Source organism: Heterocephalus glaber, unplaced genomic scaffold (assembly GCF_053883595.1).
Source record: "Heterocephalus glaber isolate CG9 unplaced genomic scaffold, H.glaber_assembly_v1.0 deba00001569, whole genome shotgun sequence".
Lineage (NCBI taxonomy): Eukaryota > Metazoa > Chordata > Mammalia > Rodentia > Bathyergidae > Heterocephalus > Heterocephalus glaber.
Window position 1 is genome coordinate 13486586 of NW_028258354.1, and position 21398 is coordinate 13507983.

General features: G+C 37.9%; 1 protein-coding gene and 1 pseudogene across 1 annotated transcript in view; one reads left to right on the forward strand and one right to left on the reverse strand.

The window, feature by feature from the left end:
- The window catches only part of Il26 (interleukin 26), a 35630-nt gene extending 16067 nt beyond the window's left edge, over positions 1–19563 (reverse strand). Inside the window, 3 exon segments of the mRNA XM_004861391.3 lie at positions 17475–17609; positions 17776–17832; positions 17917–19563. Coding sequence (XP_004861448.1) covers positions 17475–17609; positions 17776–17832; positions 17917–18093 — 369 coding nt within the window. The 5' untranslated portion in view covers positions 18094–19563.
- On the forward strand, positions 6310–7038 carry LOC106010743 (coenzyme Q-binding protein COQ10 homolog B, mitochondrial pseudogene; annotated as a pseudogene).
- Positions 19564–21398: the final 1835 nt, after the last annotated feature.

Genomic DNA, 21398 nt, shown 5'->3' on the forward strand with positions numbered 1-21398 from the left:
CTAGTAATATTATAAACCTAGAGACAAAGATGGGCATGGTAGTGAATATCTATAATTCCATCTATTGAAAAGGCTGAGGCTGAAGGGAGGGGAAGGGGAAAGGAAAAGAGAGAAAGGAAAAACTGAGAAAAGAAAAAAATTGGAAATGAAATCTATGTAAATAGGGAAGGGTGGAGGGGGTGAAGGGTGCACAGGGAATGGGGAAGAAAAATAAGAACCAAGATACACCATGTACAGGTACAAGCACCCAATGATAAATGTAAACGAATTGTATACCTAAAATGTACCAATAAAATGTACCAATAAAATTAATTTTAAAAAAAAGAAAGAAAAGGCTGAGGCAGAAGGACTACAAGTTCCAGCACAGCCTGAACAACATAGCAAGGTCCTGTCTCCAAAATAATAAAATAACCACATATTATGTGGCCCAATGTAAATACATAACACTACCTATGAAGTGTTCTAGCCAAAAGAAATCAAGCCTGATTCTGGCTATGTCTCTGTATGTAATTATCAAAGTATGGAAAATAATATAAAGGATGATACTATGCGAAAACCTGGCCCTAGACAAAAGAATGAAAAGCCTCAAGAACTCCAAAACACAGAAGAATTATAGCCAAGAAGACAAGAAAGGTGACAAAATGGAAATGTTAAAAATAAATCAAGAAGGCAAGAAACAGAAAAATAGAATAAAAATAGGCAGGATAAGTAGAAAACAAACAGCAGAGGAGTAAATTTAACCCCAACTATATTAACAATCACCTGAAATATAAGTTACCTACACTTAACAATAGAAAGATTGCCAGAGTAGAGTTTTTTAAAAAGCATAGCCTGAACAAATTCTGCCTACAAGAAACCAATTTTAAAGAAAGGGCACAAATAAGAGTAAAAGAATGCAAACATATCTATCACACTAATGCCAATCAAAGGAAAACTGGAATGGATTTATTAGTATTAGAGGTAGATTCCAGAGCAAAAGATACTATTAAGGATAATAAGGGTAATTTGATGATAATGAAAGGGTCGATTCAACAAGAGGACACATCAATAGCACATTTTAGTAGAGTGTATTGTGAAATGCAAAGTTAGCTCAACTTTGAAAATCAGTCAGTGTGATTCATTGTTTCAATTGTCTAAAAAATAAGTTATTGATCATCTCAATAGATGTAGAAAGTTATTAGCCTCAAAGTGAAATTTAAAACTAGAAATCTTCTACATAAACACATAGCAAAAAGTCTTTATGATCTTCGTTTAAATAGATTTCTTAAATATAACAAAAAGCATGTTGATTAAAGAATAATTGAAAATTAATTATAAATTTTAAATGTCATCTCTTCAAAAGACCCTATTAAGTAAGTAAAAGGTGTAGTAGACTAGAAAAAAATACTCACAAACTGTATAAGGAGTGTTCAAATAGATGATGAATTTTTTTTAATTTATTACAGTAAAAGATACATTACCATTAAATCCCTTCAAAGCACTTTCTCTCACTTCAAACATACTTAACTCATCATTCTTGCCACTTTCTGAAGCAGTTTTAGAAGTGCTCTTTTGTGAGTGTCTTTAGAATATATGATCAAAAATACAGTGAATGCTGCTCCCAAATACCATCCAGTGGAAAAGCAGGTTCATGAAATTATTTTGGTGTGTCTTCATCAACCTTATTCACCAGATCTGACACTATGTGGCTTCTGACTCTTCCCTAAAGTCAAAATGACCACAAAAGGTAAACATTTTGAATCATTTCAGGACATTGAGGCACCCAAAATAGCCCAACTAAAGACACACATGAAACAGAACTTCCAGAACTGCTTCAGAAAGTGGCAAGAACAAAGGGATAAGTATATCTGAAAGGGTGGAGAGTGGGATTTTGAAGGGAGTTAATGGCAATGTGTCTTTACTGTAACAAATTTTTAAAATTTAAACACTCATTGTATTTTTTACCACAACTTGTAAATCTGACAAAGAACTTGTATTGAGAGCATATTTTTAAATACGTACTCAAAACTCAATAAGAAAACAATGATCCCTACTTTAAAAGAAGGGGCAAAATATCTGAACAGACACATTGTTATGGTTTAGATCTAAAGTCCCCCAAAATGTTCACATGTTCAGAGGTGGGGCTCTTAGAAGGTAACTGGCTCATGAGAGCTCTAACTTATCAATGAATTAATCCATTGATGGATTCATAAATTGATGGCATTATTGGGAGATAATGAAAAATTAGGAGTGGGGCCTAGTTAAGAGGAGTGGATCATGGGGCATGACCTTGGGGACTGTATCTTATTCCCAGCCTGTTCCCTCTGGCTCTTTCTCTATTTGCTTCCTAGCTCCTGTGAGGTAAGCAGCTTTTCTCCACCACATCTTTCTGCCAGGATGTTTCTGCCTAAAAGCAATGGAACCAGCTGACCGTGGACTGAAACCTCTGAAACCAGGAGCTAAAATAAACCTTTCCTCCCTTAAGTTTTTTTTTTCAAGTCTTGTCACAACAAAAAGCTAACACATAACTAATCAAAAAAGATACATGGTTGGTTAATTCGTAAATCAAAAGATGTTCAAAACCATTAGCCATCGGGCAAATGCCAACTGAAAACACTACTGTCCATCTAGCCTGAATAACATTTTAGATACTGACTAAACCAAGTGATAGCAAGGGAATGAGCTCTTTGAACTCTCATACATCCATTAGCAATGTAAAGCTACAGAGGCACTTTGGGAAAGTTTAGTAGTTTCTTATCAAGTTAAATATACATAACCTATGACCGAGCCATTCCACTTCCAGGTATTTGCCCAAGAAAAATGAAAATATCTCTTCAATCAAAGGCTTGCATATGAATAGTCACAGAAGCTCTACTTATAACAGCCAAAATATGGGAGAGGTCGGATAAATGTTCATCAATAGGTGCATAAACAAACTGTGGTATATCATTACAATGGACTGTTACTGGTAATAAAAAAGGAAGGAATTACTGATGCATCTATTAACATAAAATGAATCTCAAAACAATTACAAGTGAATGACTGGGTTAAAGAATCCTGAACACTCCCCCCAAAACAGTACCATTTACATTAAATTCTAAAAAATTTAAACTAACCTATAAACACAGAAAGCAGATCATTGGTTTCCTGAGGATGGGGGGAGAGAGGCACAAGAAGACTTTTGAAGATGATCGATATCTTAATTACGGAGTGTTCTCTCAAGTGTATATGTAGTCCCTATATGTTAAAACTATCAAATTATACACTTTGAATATACTCTGTTAAATACATGTCAACTATACTTCAATAAAATATTAATATATATTAATAAATATTAAGCATACCCAAGTCATATATGGAGCACATGCATACTACTGTTATGGTAACACCTACATATAAAACTCTTCAAATGTTTTGCAGGTCTAAAGTGATGAGCTGACCTTCCTGTAAGCTTTCTACTTCTGTATCTTAGTGATGACACCACCCAGCCAGCATAGGCTCATCCCAGACTCTACCCTCCTACTGGGGCTCTCATTCACATTTCCCTGTGACCCCAATACCCACCACTTAGTCCAGGCATATTAGTGCAATGCTCTCTTCATGTTTCCTCTGTCTTTAGTCTCAACGCCTGCCTACACCCACATATATCCTCCAAATAGTTCTTTCTAAAATAGTCAATATTTGATCATGCCGTGCCTTTCAATGGCTTTCCATTTTCTTCAGGATAAAGTCCAAACTCCTCAACTAGTCTTACCAAGCTGTCCTTTACCTGCCTCTGTCAGAAACTCCTGGTTAAATGCTACAAGGTCAGCTTCCTCTTCCCATTCTCCACACTCATACTCAATTACTCGTTTTCTGAACATGGCACATTGTTTTATACCACCAAACCCTTACTTAAGCTTCTCCCTTTTGTGTTCCCCTTATTTCTCTGCAAATCAAACACAAGCATCACTTTCTTCCATAATAATCAGTTTCCCCCATGTGGACCTAAGTCTCACAGCAGATAGAATTAATCATTTCTTCCTTCGGGCTTCCATGGTGACTTCTTCAGTGAGAAAACTTTGAGTATGTTTCAGGATTCATGAAGCTTTTATTTACCTCTTTTGTAATGAGAGTTTAAGTTTTAGAGAGCACAGACAAAATCATACCTGATTTTCTTACTCCAGCACCTAGCATAATACCTGGCAAATATTAAAGTAGGCAAAGGTAAGTTAGTTTCCCCAAAGTCAAGTCACTGCCCAAACAATTTATAAATTACACTTGTTTCAGTAGATTAAATTTTCATTTTGTCTTGGTAACGCCATTCTAAAGTTAGTTCGGGTTTTCTTTGTCTCTGTTCCCTTCTTATTCATGAGAAGAAGCTATCCATAAGAAGACACCACTCACTGTTATGACCAGGCACACCCTGCTCTGTCAGGCAGGACATGCCCTGCACAGCAATGTTCAGCTCAGTGACATGCAGCATTCACCACACCATGCTTCTGCAAGCCTATATCCTTTCTCTAACTTGCGCAAAGACACCCTATAAGCTGAGTGACTCTGGTTATAAATAATAATTTTAAATTCTTAAATAATTTGCATAAACTACTACTTATTAGCCAGAATTTCTCTCTTCTTCCTAGCCATAAGCTACACTACATTTTCCAGGATTTGTTACAGTTATTTGTGGCCATGTGACTAGTTCTTACCAAGGAGGGGTTCAGAGTGATACGTGTCATTCAGGAAGCAAGGCTGTAAGAAGCTGATATGTCTTCTAGCTGCTCTCTTCTCTCTTCTCCTTGGTATGAACTTAATGTTGATGGCTTTAGAAATGACAGAAGTGCATTCTAAAAGGAGCCTGGATCCCTGGTTTAAATGTAGAAGAAAGTGACTCCATCTAGCAAACCTAGACTAAACTTTCACATGAGTGAAAAATAAAAGTTTAAAATGCAAAGCCACTAAAATTTGGGGAAGTATTTACTACAGCCGTCAGTATCATCATTTTAACACCAAAAGTGGTACAAATACTCAAATGCAATCTTGACTATGGAGAATTCTTACACTCTTCCTGTGGATAAAAAGCATATTAATGTTAAATGTGTTGATAAGAATTGTGCATGCTCAAAGACATTCAATTCTTATGACTTTTATGTCCTCTAGTTTCCCTTCTCTCTATCATTCAGTCTCTAATTCCAAAGCAGAGACAAACAGAATAGACTCCAGAATGAAGAACTTATTTCTTTTTTCTTTTTCTTTTTTTTTGTACCAGGGATCAAACTTGGGACCTTGCACTTGTGAGGCAGGAGGTGGCACCACTGAGCTAAATCCCTGGCCCAGAAGGACTTATTTCTTACAAAGACAAAATTAAAACCAGTCAACTAAAACAAAATAAGTAAAATAAAATAAATTCAGCGAGTTGGTCATTTGGCAAAATGGCCTGGATCAGGTACATGAAATATTTTTAAAATATTTGGAAGGAAGGGAAAATTTAGAGGGAAGAAGAAAAATAAAGAGGAGGAAGAGATAAACACTTGGTCCCCATTACATGATGGTTATAAATTCTAAAATATGGTAGTTATTGTGTTGCCTTTATCAAAAAATAACAAGTGATAAAACTACCTGATTTCAAACTCTATTACAATGTGATAGTAATTAAAACAGCATGATACTGGCAAAAAAAAAAAACCATAGGCTCATCAACTAATGGAACAGAATAGAGAACCCACTAATGAACTCAGGCACATTAACTCAATTGACTTTCAATAAAGGTGTAATGTATAAGCATAGGTAAAAGGACAGTATCTTTGATAAGTGGTGTTAGGAAAACTGAATATCCATATACAGAAGAATAAAATTGGTCCCACACCATCTACAAAAACAAATTCAGAATCTATTAAAAACTTAAATATCAAACCTGAAGCTGCAAAACCAACCACTCAAAGTAAACAGATGGGAAACTACAGGACCCTGGTCTCAGCAATGATATTTCAGATCTGACTCCAAAAATGCAGGCAACAAAAGCAAAAGTAGACAAACGGATTACATTGGAATAAAAAATCTTCTGCAGAATAAAAAAGGAAACAATCAACAGAGAAAAAACAAACTATGGATAAGGAGAAAATATTTTCAGTGTATGTGACAAGGGAGTGATATCCAAGATTTATAAGAAACTTAAGGAACTCTATTGAAAGAAAACAAGTAATCTGATTTTTAATTTGGTAAGAAATTTGACTAGATATTTCTCAGAGGAAGACATACAAATATGCCATATACATATACACATATATTATGATATATGTATATATGATGGACTACTGCTTTGCTGAAAAAAGAACTTTTGTCGAGAAGATCATGGCAGCTTGGGTGGGCCAGAGGGTTTTTACGAGGGCAGCCTTAGGATGCTGCTAGAGGCCAGCGGGGTCCTGTGCGGCGCATCAGATATTTAGCTTCCTGTGGTACACTGATGAGCAGAACTCTCACACTACGGACCTCAATTTTGCCTAAGGAGATACAGGCAAGAACTTTCTTCAAAATCACTGCACCATTAATAATCAAAAGAAAAGAATATTCAGAGAGAAGAATTGTCAGATATTCAATGCAGGAAATGTATGATGTGGTGTCGAGAATGGAGGATGACAAGCATTTCGTTCCTTGGTGCAAAAAGTCAGATACAATAAAATCAAGAAGATCCGGATATTGTAAAGCCCAGTTAGAAATCGGCTTTCCACCTATGCTGGAGCGATACACATCAGTAGTAACCTTGGTGGAACCACATTTCGTAAAGGGGTCCTGCACGGATGGGAGATTTTTCGAACATTTGGAGCTGATTTGGCATTTCAGCCCGGGCCTTCCTGGCTACCCAAGAACTTGCACCTTGGATTTTTCGATGTTGTTTGAGTTCCGCTCACTTCTGCGCTCTCAGCTTGCCACCGTTTTTCGATGAGGTGGTGAAGCAGATGGTGGCTGCCTTTGAAAGGAGAGCGTGCAAGCTGTACGCCCGGAGACGAGCATCCCCGGGAGCTGATGCTGCACCACGTGCACCAACGTAGGGTGACCGGTGGCTGCACCTGCGCCTGCGCCTGCGCAGGTCCCTGTGAACAGTGCTTTCGGGGTTCGGTTTGAGGAGTCAGGGAGCACTTGTTAAGCCCAGCCTGGATCATAAGCCTGCTCCACTGAGAATTTGCACATAGAACATGGACCCACATGTACATAAGAAGTATTTGTTCAATCAAGTATGATTCCACGGTTCTGCATTTGCAGTAAGGGGGAGGCCACCACAACTATAGATACTGACGCCATTCTGAGCAGGAATTAACACAGTAATGTAAAATACCTTTTAATTAGGACTTTCCCTGCGAGAGGCTTGTTGGATACGTAGTATATAGTAACCATATCATGTTTAAGTTATTAAATTCAGAGTATGTGTAACATTGCTGTAAGGGCTGCCATATGGCTTAGGATAGTTGAGTAATCATATATTTCAAGCAAAAACTATGATTTAGCTGGGCGTGGTGGCACGCGCCTGTCATCTCAGCTATTTGGGAGGCTGATGTAGGAGAATCACAAGTTTGAGGCCAGTGTGGCCACCTGAGTGAGACCCAGCCTTGAATAAATCTGAGTGCTAGAGCATTTGCCTAGCATCCTCAAGGACCTGGGTTCAATCCCCAGCACTGCAAAGGAAAAAACTCATTAATGAAAGTTCCCTGGCACTGTTGATCAGTGAGGCTGGCTCTTGGAGGCATGGTGAGGTATGTGCTTTGGTTTCTGAGTGGCCCAGAGCGTGGAGCTCCCTTTGGGGGGCAGCAGCCTCCTGGGGCTCTGGCCAGCCCGACTGCAGAGACACTCAGCACGTGTAACAGCTTGTCTCCCCTTGGGAGGCCGCCCAGGGACAAGTTGATGACTGTCCTCCTGCACCAGCAGCCCCTTTTCTATTTATTGTGTGAATTCACTTTCAATAATATATTCCAAATTGATGTTTTTTTAAACAAATCAATGTAAGGACTGAAATAATAATTTAGTAAAGTTAATTTGTTTATTTTTGGTTAAAAAAAAAGAACTTTTGTCATTTGCAGCAACCTGGATGGAACTGTAGAACATTATGCTAAGTGAAATAAGCCAGGCACAGAAAGCAAACACTGCATGTTCTTACTTACATGTGGAATCTAAGCCTAAATCAGAGAAGCAGAGAGTTAAAGGGTGACTAACAGAGGCTGGAGTTGGAAGAAATGGGGGAAAATGGCCAAATACTACAAAGCCTCAATTTGACTGGAAGAATATGTGAGGGACTTTTTCACTTTGAGATATGTATACTATACAGCATTGTGAGCACATTAAACAATAGTGTACATTTCAAAACTACTAAGGTCCGGGATTTACCTCAGTGGTTCTGCCACCTGCCTCGCAAGTGCAAGGTCTTGAGTTCTATCCCTGGTACCAAAAAAAAACTACTGAGAGCAAATTTCAAGTGTTCTCATCACACACAAAAAATGCTAAGTATCTAAGGTGATGGATATGTTCAGTATTGACTTCATTATTCCACATTGTGTTCATAAATCATAACATCACTTTGTGCCTCACAAATGTATACATCCATGATTTGTCAATTTAAAATAAAAATTTTTAAAACAAAATAGTAATAAGTGATACAATGTTGCCTGAAAAGGAATATGGGGAAAGAAAAGAAACAGGACCACAGTGATGCTTTGTTCAAAATATGAAGCTTGCCTGGCAAACATGAGACCCTGTGTTCAATTCCTAGTACCAAAAAAGAAAAATGTGAAGCTGGTTGATTCCATCGTTGTACGGTTGTGTGAAGATCCTGCACAGTGTCCTGGACCCAGACCTGATGTTAAGCCAATCACTTCACTGGGACTGTCTGGTATAATCAAGAGACACGGTGCTCAAATAATGTATGAGAATTCCACTGCTCCCAGGGCAGAGGAGGTGAGCCACATGGGCGCCAGCAGAACACCCCCCCGCTTCTGTGGAAATGAGAAGACACGTAACCAAGCCTCAAAAACAGACTTCCAGATCACCTAGAGCAACCTCAAAGGGAAATGAGATGGAAAAATCTGATATTCAACTACCTGGACTCCCTGAACTGGCAACAAAAGAAAAAATGAAATCAGAAATAATTTCTCACATAACAGCAGAGATTATGCCCATAGTGCAAGACATGATTAATAAATGTAGAGGGGACACAGGTAAATAAATAGAGGAGCTGAGGAACGTGATGGAATCCCAACATAGGAAACAAATGGAATCCATAAAACAAATACAAACAGATTTCCAGGAAATTAAAAACTCCATTGAAAGTCTACACAGCAGAATGAACCAATGTGAGAATAGAATTTCAGATATAGAAGATAAGATTGCAATTAGTGACCAGGAAAAGAAAAAATTACTTTAAAATTGTAAGGAACCACGAGAAATCAATCCAGCAGCTGCAAGATAATGCAAAGAAGAATAACATAAGACTGATCAGAGTCAATGAAGAAACAGGAGAGAGTGCAGATGACATAAAAAAAGAAACTGTTTATGATGATATAAAAAAACTTCCCAAGCAGGGGGAAAGAACTTGACATACAGATAAGGGAGGCATATAGGACTCCACCTAGCCTTGATCAAAAAAAAATCTACACATAAGCATATAATAGTTAGGATTCCAGAAATCCAACAGAAGAACAAAATTCTACAAGCAGTGAGAGAAAAGAAACAAATCACATACAAAGGAAACTCCATCAGAATCACAACAGACTTCTCAGTGCAAACCCGAAAGGCAAGAAGAGCTTGGAGTGATGTATTTCAAGCCCTAAAGGAAAATAGCCTCCAATCCAGATTGATGTACCCTGCAAAACTATCTTTCAAAATTGATGGAGAAATAAGATACTTTCATGATAAAGAGCACCTTAGGAACTCCATGAATACCAAACCAGCACTCCAAAAAATGTTAGACAATATGCTAGGAAAAGACAATGAGGATCACAACCCCAGGAAGCCCAGCAGAATGAATCCATTGGGCATGACAAATTAAAAGCAAAGGGGGAGAATCCAACAAAAAGAAAAAGTCATGACAAGGCTTTTAAAATTTTTAATTTCATCTCCCTAATGAGTGTATAATTCAATCTTGTTATTGTACTGATTAGTATTTTTCTGATTCTAGTGTTGCGCACCTTTCCTTGTGCTGTACTGGCTATTTATCATCTTCTTGTGTCTACTTTTTCATCAGGTTGTCTGTTAATGAGCTGTAAGAGTTATTTATGTATTCTGGTCATAGGTTGTATGCATTGTAAATATGGTCTGTTTAAGGACTACTTTTCATTTTATCGATGTCATTTAAAGTTCTAAATTTTGATGGAATCTCATTTATTAATTTTTGTTCTTTTATACATCATGGTTTTTGTATTCTAGGAAGTTCTTGCCTACCCTAAATTCATAAACATTTTCCCTTATAATTTCTTCTTAAAGTTTTATACTTTTAGGCTTTCATATTTAGGTTCATAGATCCTTTCAAGTTATTTTTATGTATGGAAATAAAGGATTGAGGTTAATTTTTTATATACAGATACCAGGTATTCTAGTGCCATTTGCTGAAAACACTATCTTTTCCTCTGCTCTTGAATTGAGTTTATATTCTATAAAATGTTAATGTTAAATAATCTTTCAAAACTCAGTGGACCATATATGTATGGTTCTATTTCTAGATTCTCTGTTTTATTCCAATGATCTATATGTTTTTCCTTACACCAACATTGCCTTGATTACTGTAGCTTTAAAAGAAGTCTTAAAATTAGGTACTAAACCTCCTCCAACACTGATTTTTTTCTTTTTCTTTTTAATTTTCTAGGTCCTTTGTATTCCTATATAACTTTTAAATTTCAATGTCCAATTCTTCATTTGTAGCAAATATACGTAGACCTGAATTTTTACATGTACCTTGTGTTTTCTAATCCTGCTAAATTCAAATATAAGTTCTAGGGGTTCCTAGAGATTTCTTAGTATTTTCTCTGTAGATGATCATTATATCTATACATAAAGATTTTGCTTCGACCTTGACAATCCTATCCTAATTGTATCATTTTATTGCCAGATTATTTTAGTTTAATGGACAGATAAAGAGTAAGCATATCTGCCCTTGTTCCCCACCTTAGAGAGAAAGCATTGTATCTTCTCCATTCATATAAGGTGTTTTTGCTGGAAGTATGGAGTACATGTCTTTGATCTGCTGAGAAGGTTCTGTTCTACTTCTAGTCTCCTGATAGCTTTTACCATGAACAGCTATAGAATTTAGTCCAATACTTTTTCTCCAACTAGTGACAGGATCATATATATGGCTTTTTCCTTTCCTCTGTTAAAATGATGACTTTTCTTCCAATGCTGAACCAACACTGCCATCCCTACAATAAAACCACTTTCCACATACTGCCAGATCTGACTTCTAATAGTTTGTTTTGTTAAACAAATGTCTATGTTCATACTTTTTTCTTCTATTATCTTTATCCAGTTTTATGATTACCACAATGTTGATTTCCTAAAATGAGGGGAGAAGTGTTCCTTCTTTTTTCTGCTTTAATTGTTTGAAATAATTTATCAGTTAAAATGTATATGAGCCTATTGTTGTCATATAGGTAGGTTTTCAAGCTAGGGATATACTTTCTTTAATAGGTGCTATTCAAATTGTATATTTCCTCCAGAGTTAGTTTCATTAATTTGTCTTCCAAGGTACTTCTTAGAAGTTGTCAAATTTATTTCAAAACAGATTTTTGAAATATGCTTTCTATATCCTTTTAAATTCTGTAAAATCTGTGGTAATGTCTCCTAGATCTTGATATTGTAATTTTAAAAATGTATAATGGATATTGTATAATAGGAAGAAAAGGTCTAAAGGAATAGGGGAAGTGAGAGGGGTGGGGGAAGGAAAGAGGGGAAAAGAAAAAATATGGGCAAAGGAAAAAAATGAGAACAAAGTCTTTGCAAATAGGGAAGAGTGGAGGGGGTGAAGGGAGGACAGGGGAAGGGGAAAAAATAAGAACCAAGATACATCATGTAAAGGTGCAAAATCCCAATGATGAATGTAACTGTATTTTATACCTAAAATGTACCGATAAACTTAATGGGGGAAAAAAAAGATGGATCAACTTAAGCACTAGCTCCTGAGTTCAATCTCTGGTATCAAAAAAAAGATGTATGAGGCTTTTGACAGCCTTAAGCATACAATTTCATAGTAAACATTTCTCAATAAGTTAGGAGTACACTCCAGAATTATTAATAAATGTATAGTACAGTAAAGACACAAATTTTCAAGCTGTACATTCTATACACAATTGTATATGCTATACTCATATGGCTGGCAGTGCAGCAGGTTTGTTTTCACCAGCAGCACCACAAACATGTTAGTAATGCATTGTACTAGGATGTTAGGATAGTAGGATATCACTAGGCAATAAGAATTTTTCAACCCCATTGTTATTTTATGGGACCACCACCATGTACACGGTCCATTTTTACTGAAATGGCATTATGTGGCATATGTCTGTATTTAATTGTCATGGACATTTACTTTTATACATGAATTTTGAAATAAAGAATCTAAAACTGCTCATTGATCAGTGGGGTGATGCGAATATCAGAAGAGTTGTACCATAGACTCTAGCTGGCAATCATAAAGTTCCATACACAGGAATAGTAAAATGGGGGAAATACTGACAACAGTTGATCCACTATCTAATTCCTTGTTGTGCTCGAGTTGTTCTTTAAGTTTTCTCTCTGGTGACACAAACCAAAAATAAGCCAGTCCAAACTAATTACATCAAGGAAGGCCACTGTAAATTTTAGAGCAGGAACTTAATACTTTGCTCTTTACCACCATACAATCCACAAACTCACCCAAAGTTAAGTCCTATTTCATAAAATAGCATTCTCTGAAGAAAAAAATTCTATCAAAATTAAAATAGCATTTCAGCTTTAACCAAGAAATGAGTTTTAAATACTCTGATGTCCATTAAAAAGTGTCAACAGAGGAGCTGGGGATTTAGCTCAGTGGTTCTGCCACCTGCCTCACAAGAGCAAGGTCCTGAGTTTGAGCCCCGGTACCAAAAAAAAGTGTCAACAGAAATAGAAGATCTGTACAGATCAGAATATTTTAAAATGCCATATGCAACATAGCAATTTATAAAAAGCTGTAGTAATTCTTATTATTACCTTTAAATTATGGTATTAAGATTCAAAATAAATAATTGCTGAATTTGCTAAGTAAGATACCCTGTAATATGTTTACCATTTTTGTTGTTACATCAAGATATTTTTCAGCAAAGCATTACACACCCATGTTTTATTGTTGTCATAATTTCAAAGACTAAGTAAATACACACATTAAGCAAATGGACTGTATATCAAAATGCTGTATCTGAATCAACTGTGCCGAACACAGACAGCAGTGAACTCTGCAACTGCAGCAGAAAAAAAGTATTAGTTGTTCCATAGCCCCTCAAAATCCAACTGGGCTGTAGCATCACACTAGCCTTAGGATTATTCCAGAATCCTAGAAATAAAAGCTGGCCATTTCCTCTTGTCTCCTGATCATGGAAGATTTCCACCGGTTCTGAATATGCCCAGGTCCTGTGGAAAGAGCTCCCACAGGACTCAAGGGCCTCCTCAGAGCCCCCCTTCTGGAAAGAAACCTTTCCTATTCTCCCATGACCTGGACACCTCTGCTCCGCGTCCTGAGAACTGTGCTGCTACCACTCTTGAGGCACCTTTACCCTCTTCCTCCTGAGAGACCTGTCTGCGAGGTTACCTGTCCTCCCCTCCCCGTGTCTTCCTACAAAACTCACAGAGTAAACCGTCTAGTGGGCACCGTCTGTTCTCATTTTTCTCACAACAGTAGGGACAACAGGGGAAATACAGCAAGAACGATTTCTATATACGCCATTTATATATTGACCATATTAGGTGCCCGTTTTTATTTTTAAAAATATAGTTTCATTCATGTTGCCTATTTCACATGTTTTAACTTCTCCCTGCCAAACTCTTCCCCGATTACTAACTCAGAATTCGTTATAGAGCAGTTGCTCAGTAAATTTATATTAAACAGACACAAGCTTCTGTTGACAAAAATATAAAATTATGATTGGCAAAAAGATTAAACCCAAAACAATGTCTATTTCCCTAAAGCAATGTCTGCGGAGGCTGTCCAAATCTCAGGCTGATCCTATCACTTCTTTTTCACAGGGTGTTTTACCCCGGGGCCTACACACCAAAGCTTGAGAAACAAACCAACTGTAGCTGACAAGACGGGCTTGAGAGGGAGATGGAAGAAGGAAAAGCCCCCGTTCCTCCGCTCCGGGAGGTTGTTGGAGGGTGTGTCTGCATTTCACCACCAGGGGGAGCCAGCACCTTTGAAGCTGCAGCCGCTGAGAAACAAAAGTCCCTGTTCCCAAACACACACACACACACGCACACACACACACACACACACACACACACACACGGTGTAGCAAGTCTGGAAGAAGCATGTCTACTGACCGATTAAGTTTCCTTTAGGGAAAAATGCTCCAAAATCAAATTAAAGAAAACAAGATTTATTAGATCTAAGTTTTGGAAGTTTTCATTTAGAATATTATTATTGTAATGTGAAATAGGAAAAACAGGGGCAAAGGGGAAGGGGAAGTGGGAGGGGGTAGGGGAAAGAAAAGAAGGGAATGGAATTAATATGAGAAAATGGAAAAATAGGAACAAAGTCTTTGTAAATAGGGAGGGATGGAGGGGTTGAAGGGAGGGCAGGGGAAGGGGGGAAAAGTTAGAGGGGTAACGTATTGCAAACATGTACTAATAAAAAAGGGGAAAAGCATAAATAGGACCTTTTATAATTCTTTATACTTTACAACATGGTCTGAAACAAGAAGTACAAACAGCAAATAAATATATGAGAAATTTTTCAACACCACTAGTTATTTGGAGATCAAATTAAAACAATGCTGAGTGAGATTCCATCTCACTCCAGAAAGAATGGCTAGTGCTTGCTTTGGTAGCACATATACTAAAATCAGAAGGAATGGCTAATATCCAGAAATCAACCAACAACAAATGCTGACAGGGCTGTGGGGAAAAAGGCCTTCTCCACTGTTGGTGGGAGTGCCGAGTGGTGCAATCACTATGGAAATCAGTGTGGAGACTTCTCAAACATCTAGGATTAGAGGTCCCATTTGACCTAGCTATTCCCCTTCTGTGTATCTCCCTGAAAGAATTAGGAGCATCATACCCCAAAGATATATGCTCACCTATGTTTATAGCAGCACAGTTTGTAATAGCTAAATCTTTGTAATAGCTAAATCTACACAACAATGCCATCAACTGATGAATGGATAAAAAGATGTGTTTTTTATACAATAAAGTACTACTCAGTCATAAAGAAGGATAAACTTGAGACACTTGTAAGTAAATGGATGCAGCTTGAGACCATATTCTTAAGTGAAATAAATTGAACACATGTGTTAATATCATATTTTTTCTCTGGTGTGAGAGACTGAATGAGTAAATAAGGGCCAAGATGTATAATAGATAATGTGAAATAGAAAGAAAATGTTCATAAGGAAAAGGAAACTAGGAAGAGGGGAGGGTGAAAAGAAGGAAGGGAAAAGAAAAAATGAGAAAAGAAGGAAAAAATGGAAACAAAGCTTTTGTAAATAAGGAGGGGAAGAGGGTTTGAAGGGAGAAAAAGGAGAACAAAGATATACCATGTACAGGTACAAATTCCCTATGATGAATGTGATTACTAGGTAAATTTAGATTGTACCAATAAAATTAATTTTAAAAAGAATATCATTAGCATCATATGTTTGAAGTCAAATCATTGATAAAACAGACGTGGATTGGGGGCCCAGGTGTCCACATACACTGCATATATCAAGCTGCTTTTAGGGTAACATAAATTAGACAGCTAATGCAAACAAACCAAGAACTCTATTTGAATAGCCAGAAAAGAAACAAAAGGTCTATTTTAACCCCCACTTTAAAGGTCGCAGAGGGCCCTGTGTTCCAGATCCTGGGATGGGAAACCCTCACCTGTCTCTGGGATGGCCCCAATTAGCCTACAGCACTGGCCACTGGTCCCACGATTTCCCCCAATGGCGAGTCCTTCATCCTCCTCTTCGCATCTTTTGGTGGTTAAAAACTCTTACTGGGGGTAATAACATCATCAACTGGCAGTAAAGGAAATGCAAAATTACATAATTTAGCTTTATGTAGAAGACTACTTAATTTTTTTGTAACCTTAAGAAGATGACCTCCTGGGTTAAGTATGGAATGAGCCAACAATCCGCGATGCTCTTGCTGTTTTTGTAGGCAAGGAAGGTGGGCCAGGGCACTCTCCCTAGTTCTACAAACTGCAGCACTTATTTATAGTTTTATCATTGCTATTTTAACAGAATAGGAGAATTTATGAAAAGCCTTAAAAGTCCCAAAAACAAACTAGACAAAGACATGAAAATGTAAATTTTTTTTCTTTTTCCTGACCAGCTCACATTCGTAAAATGCCTCCGCCCTAAACCCTGAAATGTGGGTTATGAGCCCTCTAGTGGACCACAAGAACAAGACACCCTAACCCAACAAAAAACACCTCCAAGGGCCAGCGTTGAAGTCTCAATGTCAGGATGCTCAGAGATATAATGTTCATTTCCACCCGCATCCCAAAGAGCTACGGTGGTGGTCACCACCCACCGTCGCGCCGTCTGCCCGGTACGAGAGTAAGAGGCTGGAAGAGGCTTTCTGGAGCCCAAACAAGCCACAGAAAGGACCCAACACTTCACAAGGTGCAACTCAACTAACACGCCACAGATCTTGGCTCCCCCCCGGCAAAGATGTTTTAATTCCATGGATGTTTTTGGAGGACTGCAAACACTTTCACCTTATTAATTAATTTCCCATTACTTCCTGTGACAATAACCATCCGGAGGCATCAAATAATTTAGGTGTGGAAGAAGACAAGGCCCTCCTTTTCAGGTTTTGGCTGTAACTATGCCTTCAAAAGAGGGTACGACTATTTTAAAAATTAGATAAATAAGAAAGGAAAAATCTAAAGGTTCTCATCGTTATAGTACAGAAAAAAGAAAGAGAAATAGAGGAAGGAGAGAGAAGAGAACAGAGAGATAAGAGAAATGAATAGAGACAGAGACCTAGAGTAACGGTTGACACAAAGTTGGTGCTAAAGAAATATTTGTGGAATGAATGAAGGAATTACTTGTGAATTAGAGAATGGCTTAAAACTGAATATTTACTTGAAGACCATTCCATGTTATTTCAGCTTTTCTTTGGTATGTAACACGTGCTAATTTTGCCAAATACTAGTGGCGTTAGGAGCCACCAGTGGTCCCTTGGTGCTGTTGCCTGGTGAAGGACTCCCCTTTTGGACTGCAAGCCAGCAGGGAGAAAACCCTTTCTACTCAACAGCTGGTGTGGAGATGGTTGTTTTTAGGTAAATTTCTAGGTTCTAACTCACAGCATTTGTTATGCATACTTACACAGCGCCTCAATTTCTGTCTCAGGCTATGAAAGTCTTCTACAAAATGTATTTCTTTGCAGACTTATAATTGGAGTTGATCAAGAACATCTTCCATGAAGAAGGAAAGAAGCTGTTCCTGGAACCTGCAGCTTTTCTATGAATAAGATACAAGAAATTGCATCTGTATGAATAGCTTGGGGTTTTTTCATGTCGCTGAGACATCTCCCTGATTATTACTTGCTATCTGGAAAAATTTAAATGCAGGAAAAAGAACATCAGACAGGTAGAAAGATGAAAATTAAAAAGGCTTTCTGGCTTACCATAAATAGCGTCTTTGTTTTCTTTTTTAATAATCTTACATTTTTTATGCGGTCTTCCTACAATAAAATAAAGAGAAGTAAGTTGTGTCCAGAATTACAGCATCCTTTCAGTCTTCCTTCTAAGCAGAGCCCAATACTTACTGGAATGGTTGCCTTTAGCCTGGCTGCCTTGACATAGAGCATGTCCACAGCTTGAGACAGTGACTCCCCTGAATGACAACTTTTGGTGAAGGAAGATTGAGATGGCTTGTGCTTGGCAATGGAAAGAAACAGAGTAACACACAGCAATCCAGACCTTAAGATGCAGTTCACCCACATCGCCCCTTCCCTACCCTAAGCTTGAGTCACTCACAGCGGTCTGCTAGTTGTGTCAGTTAGAGGATAACCTACTTTTTAGCCCTTAAAGCCACCTCTCTCATGAAATGCTGTGAAAGATAACTTACAGTTTATATAGAGAACCATCACTTTGGTTTGCTACTTTTCTAGTTTGCTTCATAATAAAAACACATTGACCACACCATCTGCCATGTTATGTAAAAGCTCAAGTTTACTGGCAAGATGAGGCCCCTGTTTCCAAAAATAATTGAGAACTTCAGATACATATCTGAAGCAGATTGCATTATTTTAAAAATCACGCCATGCCATTAAGAGAGCATGAGATCCAGGAGGCTGTGTGATAATCTGTTTTAATCCTCATGTGAAAATCTCCTTTTCTAGCCAGAATCCTTTAGAAATTGACCCAAGGGGTAGAACAGGCAGCTCAAATGCATTTTAAGTTTATCTTTGCCAAATCTTTCACCTGGTTCATCCTTCTTCCTCAGAACCATTAATCTACACCCAGCAGCAGAATTTTTTCTAGCTCAGGAATTGTAACTTCCCTAATATTTTCAGGATTTTTTTAATTGGCCCTGGGATGTGTGCAGTTTAATAAGCACTATATCCCAGTGCATCGCAGTTTATCATTCAGACTTTCTCCCCAACCAGATATCCAGCAGTGTGAGAATTCCTTGAAGAAAGGGATTATATCTGTTCATCTTTGAATCTTCAGCATCTACCATGGTGCCTCAACTAATGTTCATCCAATATTGATTGAATAAATACTTCCCTTTCCTAATCATGAGATGATACTATAACTGCTTGGCTTTTTGAGTTGATTTAATTCACAAATTTTTCTTTAGGACCTCCTACACAAGGAACAGTTCTAGGTACTACAGGGGTAGCAGGTGAATACTCCATGGACTCCTACCCTCTATTCTGTCCCAACTCTTCCTATAAGTAAGGCAGCTCCCACATAAGAGGCAGTCACGGCCCAGGGTGATACATTGAGAAGCAGCAATGGCTCACCAAGGCCCAGAAGGAATAGAGTTACTCTAGCAGCAAGAGCTGGTCAGCACTGGGAATCTGGTTGTAAAGAAATTACTCAAAACTAGGAAAATCAGTAACAAGCATCAGAACCCAAAAATAAATTTTAAATCATGGCAAGCTAACTAGCAAAGGAGCAAAAGAGAACAAAAAATAAGATGAGAAGTTTAATGCTTTGGGAATACTTTCTGCTGTTCCAAAAATAGTGAATCCCTTTGAAGAGTCCAAGCATCATTTCCCAGGAGGATTCTGCTGTTAAACACATTCTACCAAATGCCATGGGAACATTTCACAAAGAGCGACAGCAAAAGACAGAGGATGGGGAATGCTACCTGAGGCTCCATGAAATTTTATAAAAACCCAGAACAGGGCTGAGGATTTAGCTCAGTGGTTCCTGTGCTTGCCTTGCAAGCGCAAGGTCCCAAGTTCGATCCCTGGTACCAAAAAAAAAAAAAAAAAAAAAACCCAGGACAGGGAATTATTTTTGTCTGGGAGGGGCTGAAAGGGTATTTGAACTGGAAAACAAGATGCCTGAAGGTTTGTATGAGAACAGGAGTGCCTGGTGTTCCAAGTCCCTTTAGAAAGAAAGGGTGTGCACGCCAAGGGTCAAAAGCTCGCATGCCTTCTGAGAGCATGGGGTTAACATAAACACCCCGCTGGCTGCTCATGTTGTCACCAAGCTGAACTGCATAGTCTATTAACACACTGTGTGGATGCAATAAATGGACGACACAGAACACTTCCAGGCTGCCTTGACCAACCAATTCAAGATGCCCTGTGTGTCCCAACAAAACTTCTGTGCAATTCAAATTCTGGTATTAATAAATAAAGTTGATGAGGAATCTAGATATTTTGTAATCTCTGGTAATTCCATTTCCGTAAATGTCCATAGCCTTCAAATCATATTACCCAAGGAAGATCACTCATTCCCAAGAATCCCAGTGCTTTGGTTTGCAGCCAACTTAAAAAAAAAAAAAACTGCCTCTGTGTGTTCATAACTGAAAACTCTGTCACCCTATTGACCAACCCCAGTCAGTAGCTCTGCCTCATGAGGCTCTTTCAACCTTCCAGAATGAATAGTGGCAATAGTCACGGATACTCACTACACAGGCCCTGAAGGCGATTCCAAGGGGGACCTCAAAAGTGTCCTAAGTAACAAAAGAACCAGTCGAATAAGTGTAGAATATCATTGAGGCAACAATCTAAAAGTGTTTCTCTGTTCGTTGGTTCTCTGTTCATGTTTTATCACGTTCACAAGTTTATCATACAGAAATGTATAAAAATTGCTATTAATTACAAGGAGATTTGGCTTTGAAATGCTGACTTACCCTTACTAGTGGGGTCCTTGGTAAAGTTACTAATCCTCTGTAAACTTCAGTTTTTGTCATCATTATGGTTGCTCTGAGCAAAAAGCTACAATAAAAAAACAGAATGTTTAGCCCAATGACAGCCATAGAAATGCTCTGGAAGTGATTTGCATTAATATACATCAGACAATAAATAACAAATGCACATGTAATACTCTGAATAATGTTAAAACTCATCATAAGACTTTAAAGATTTGAGGAACATTAGAAGAAAATAAGAAAAATGAAGGATGTCCAACAATCGAGACTTCAAAATGGATGAGCATGAGGATTCAGTTACCCCATCTGCCTCTAGAGGCCAGACAAGGACCATCGAGCAGAAGGGAACCCGCTGCTGCATGCTGTACAGGATAAGATTCAAACTGAACTGCCCAAGACTTACTGCTCCAAATCCCCAATGCCACCTCGGTAATCATTTCCCTTAAAATTTAAGTCCTTCCCCAGTCAAAGAAACTCGCTGCCCTCTCTGATGGTTCACCATGTCAGATGAACAAAATGAGCTCAACAATTCATGAAAAGAAGCACAGGTTCATTTGGAGTCCTTATCTGATTTCCCTTTACGAAGGAAAAAACAACAAATGCTATACAACAAATTCTATATTACTAATAGACTTATTGACTCTAAAATACATTCTTTTGCATTTTAATGGCTCTAAAATCACAATGTGTTTTATAATCCAGAATCTTAAATTATTCACTGTGATCAAAATATACAGTTAATGTTAAAGTTTTAAAAATGTATTACAGTAAAAGATATATTGCCATTAATATCTCTCAAAATATTTCTCCTTTCTTCAGAAACGCTTGTCCCATTGTTCTTGCCATTTTCTGAAACAGTTCTGGAAGTCCTGAATGGATTCAAAATGTTTACCTTCTGTGGTCATTTTGACTTTG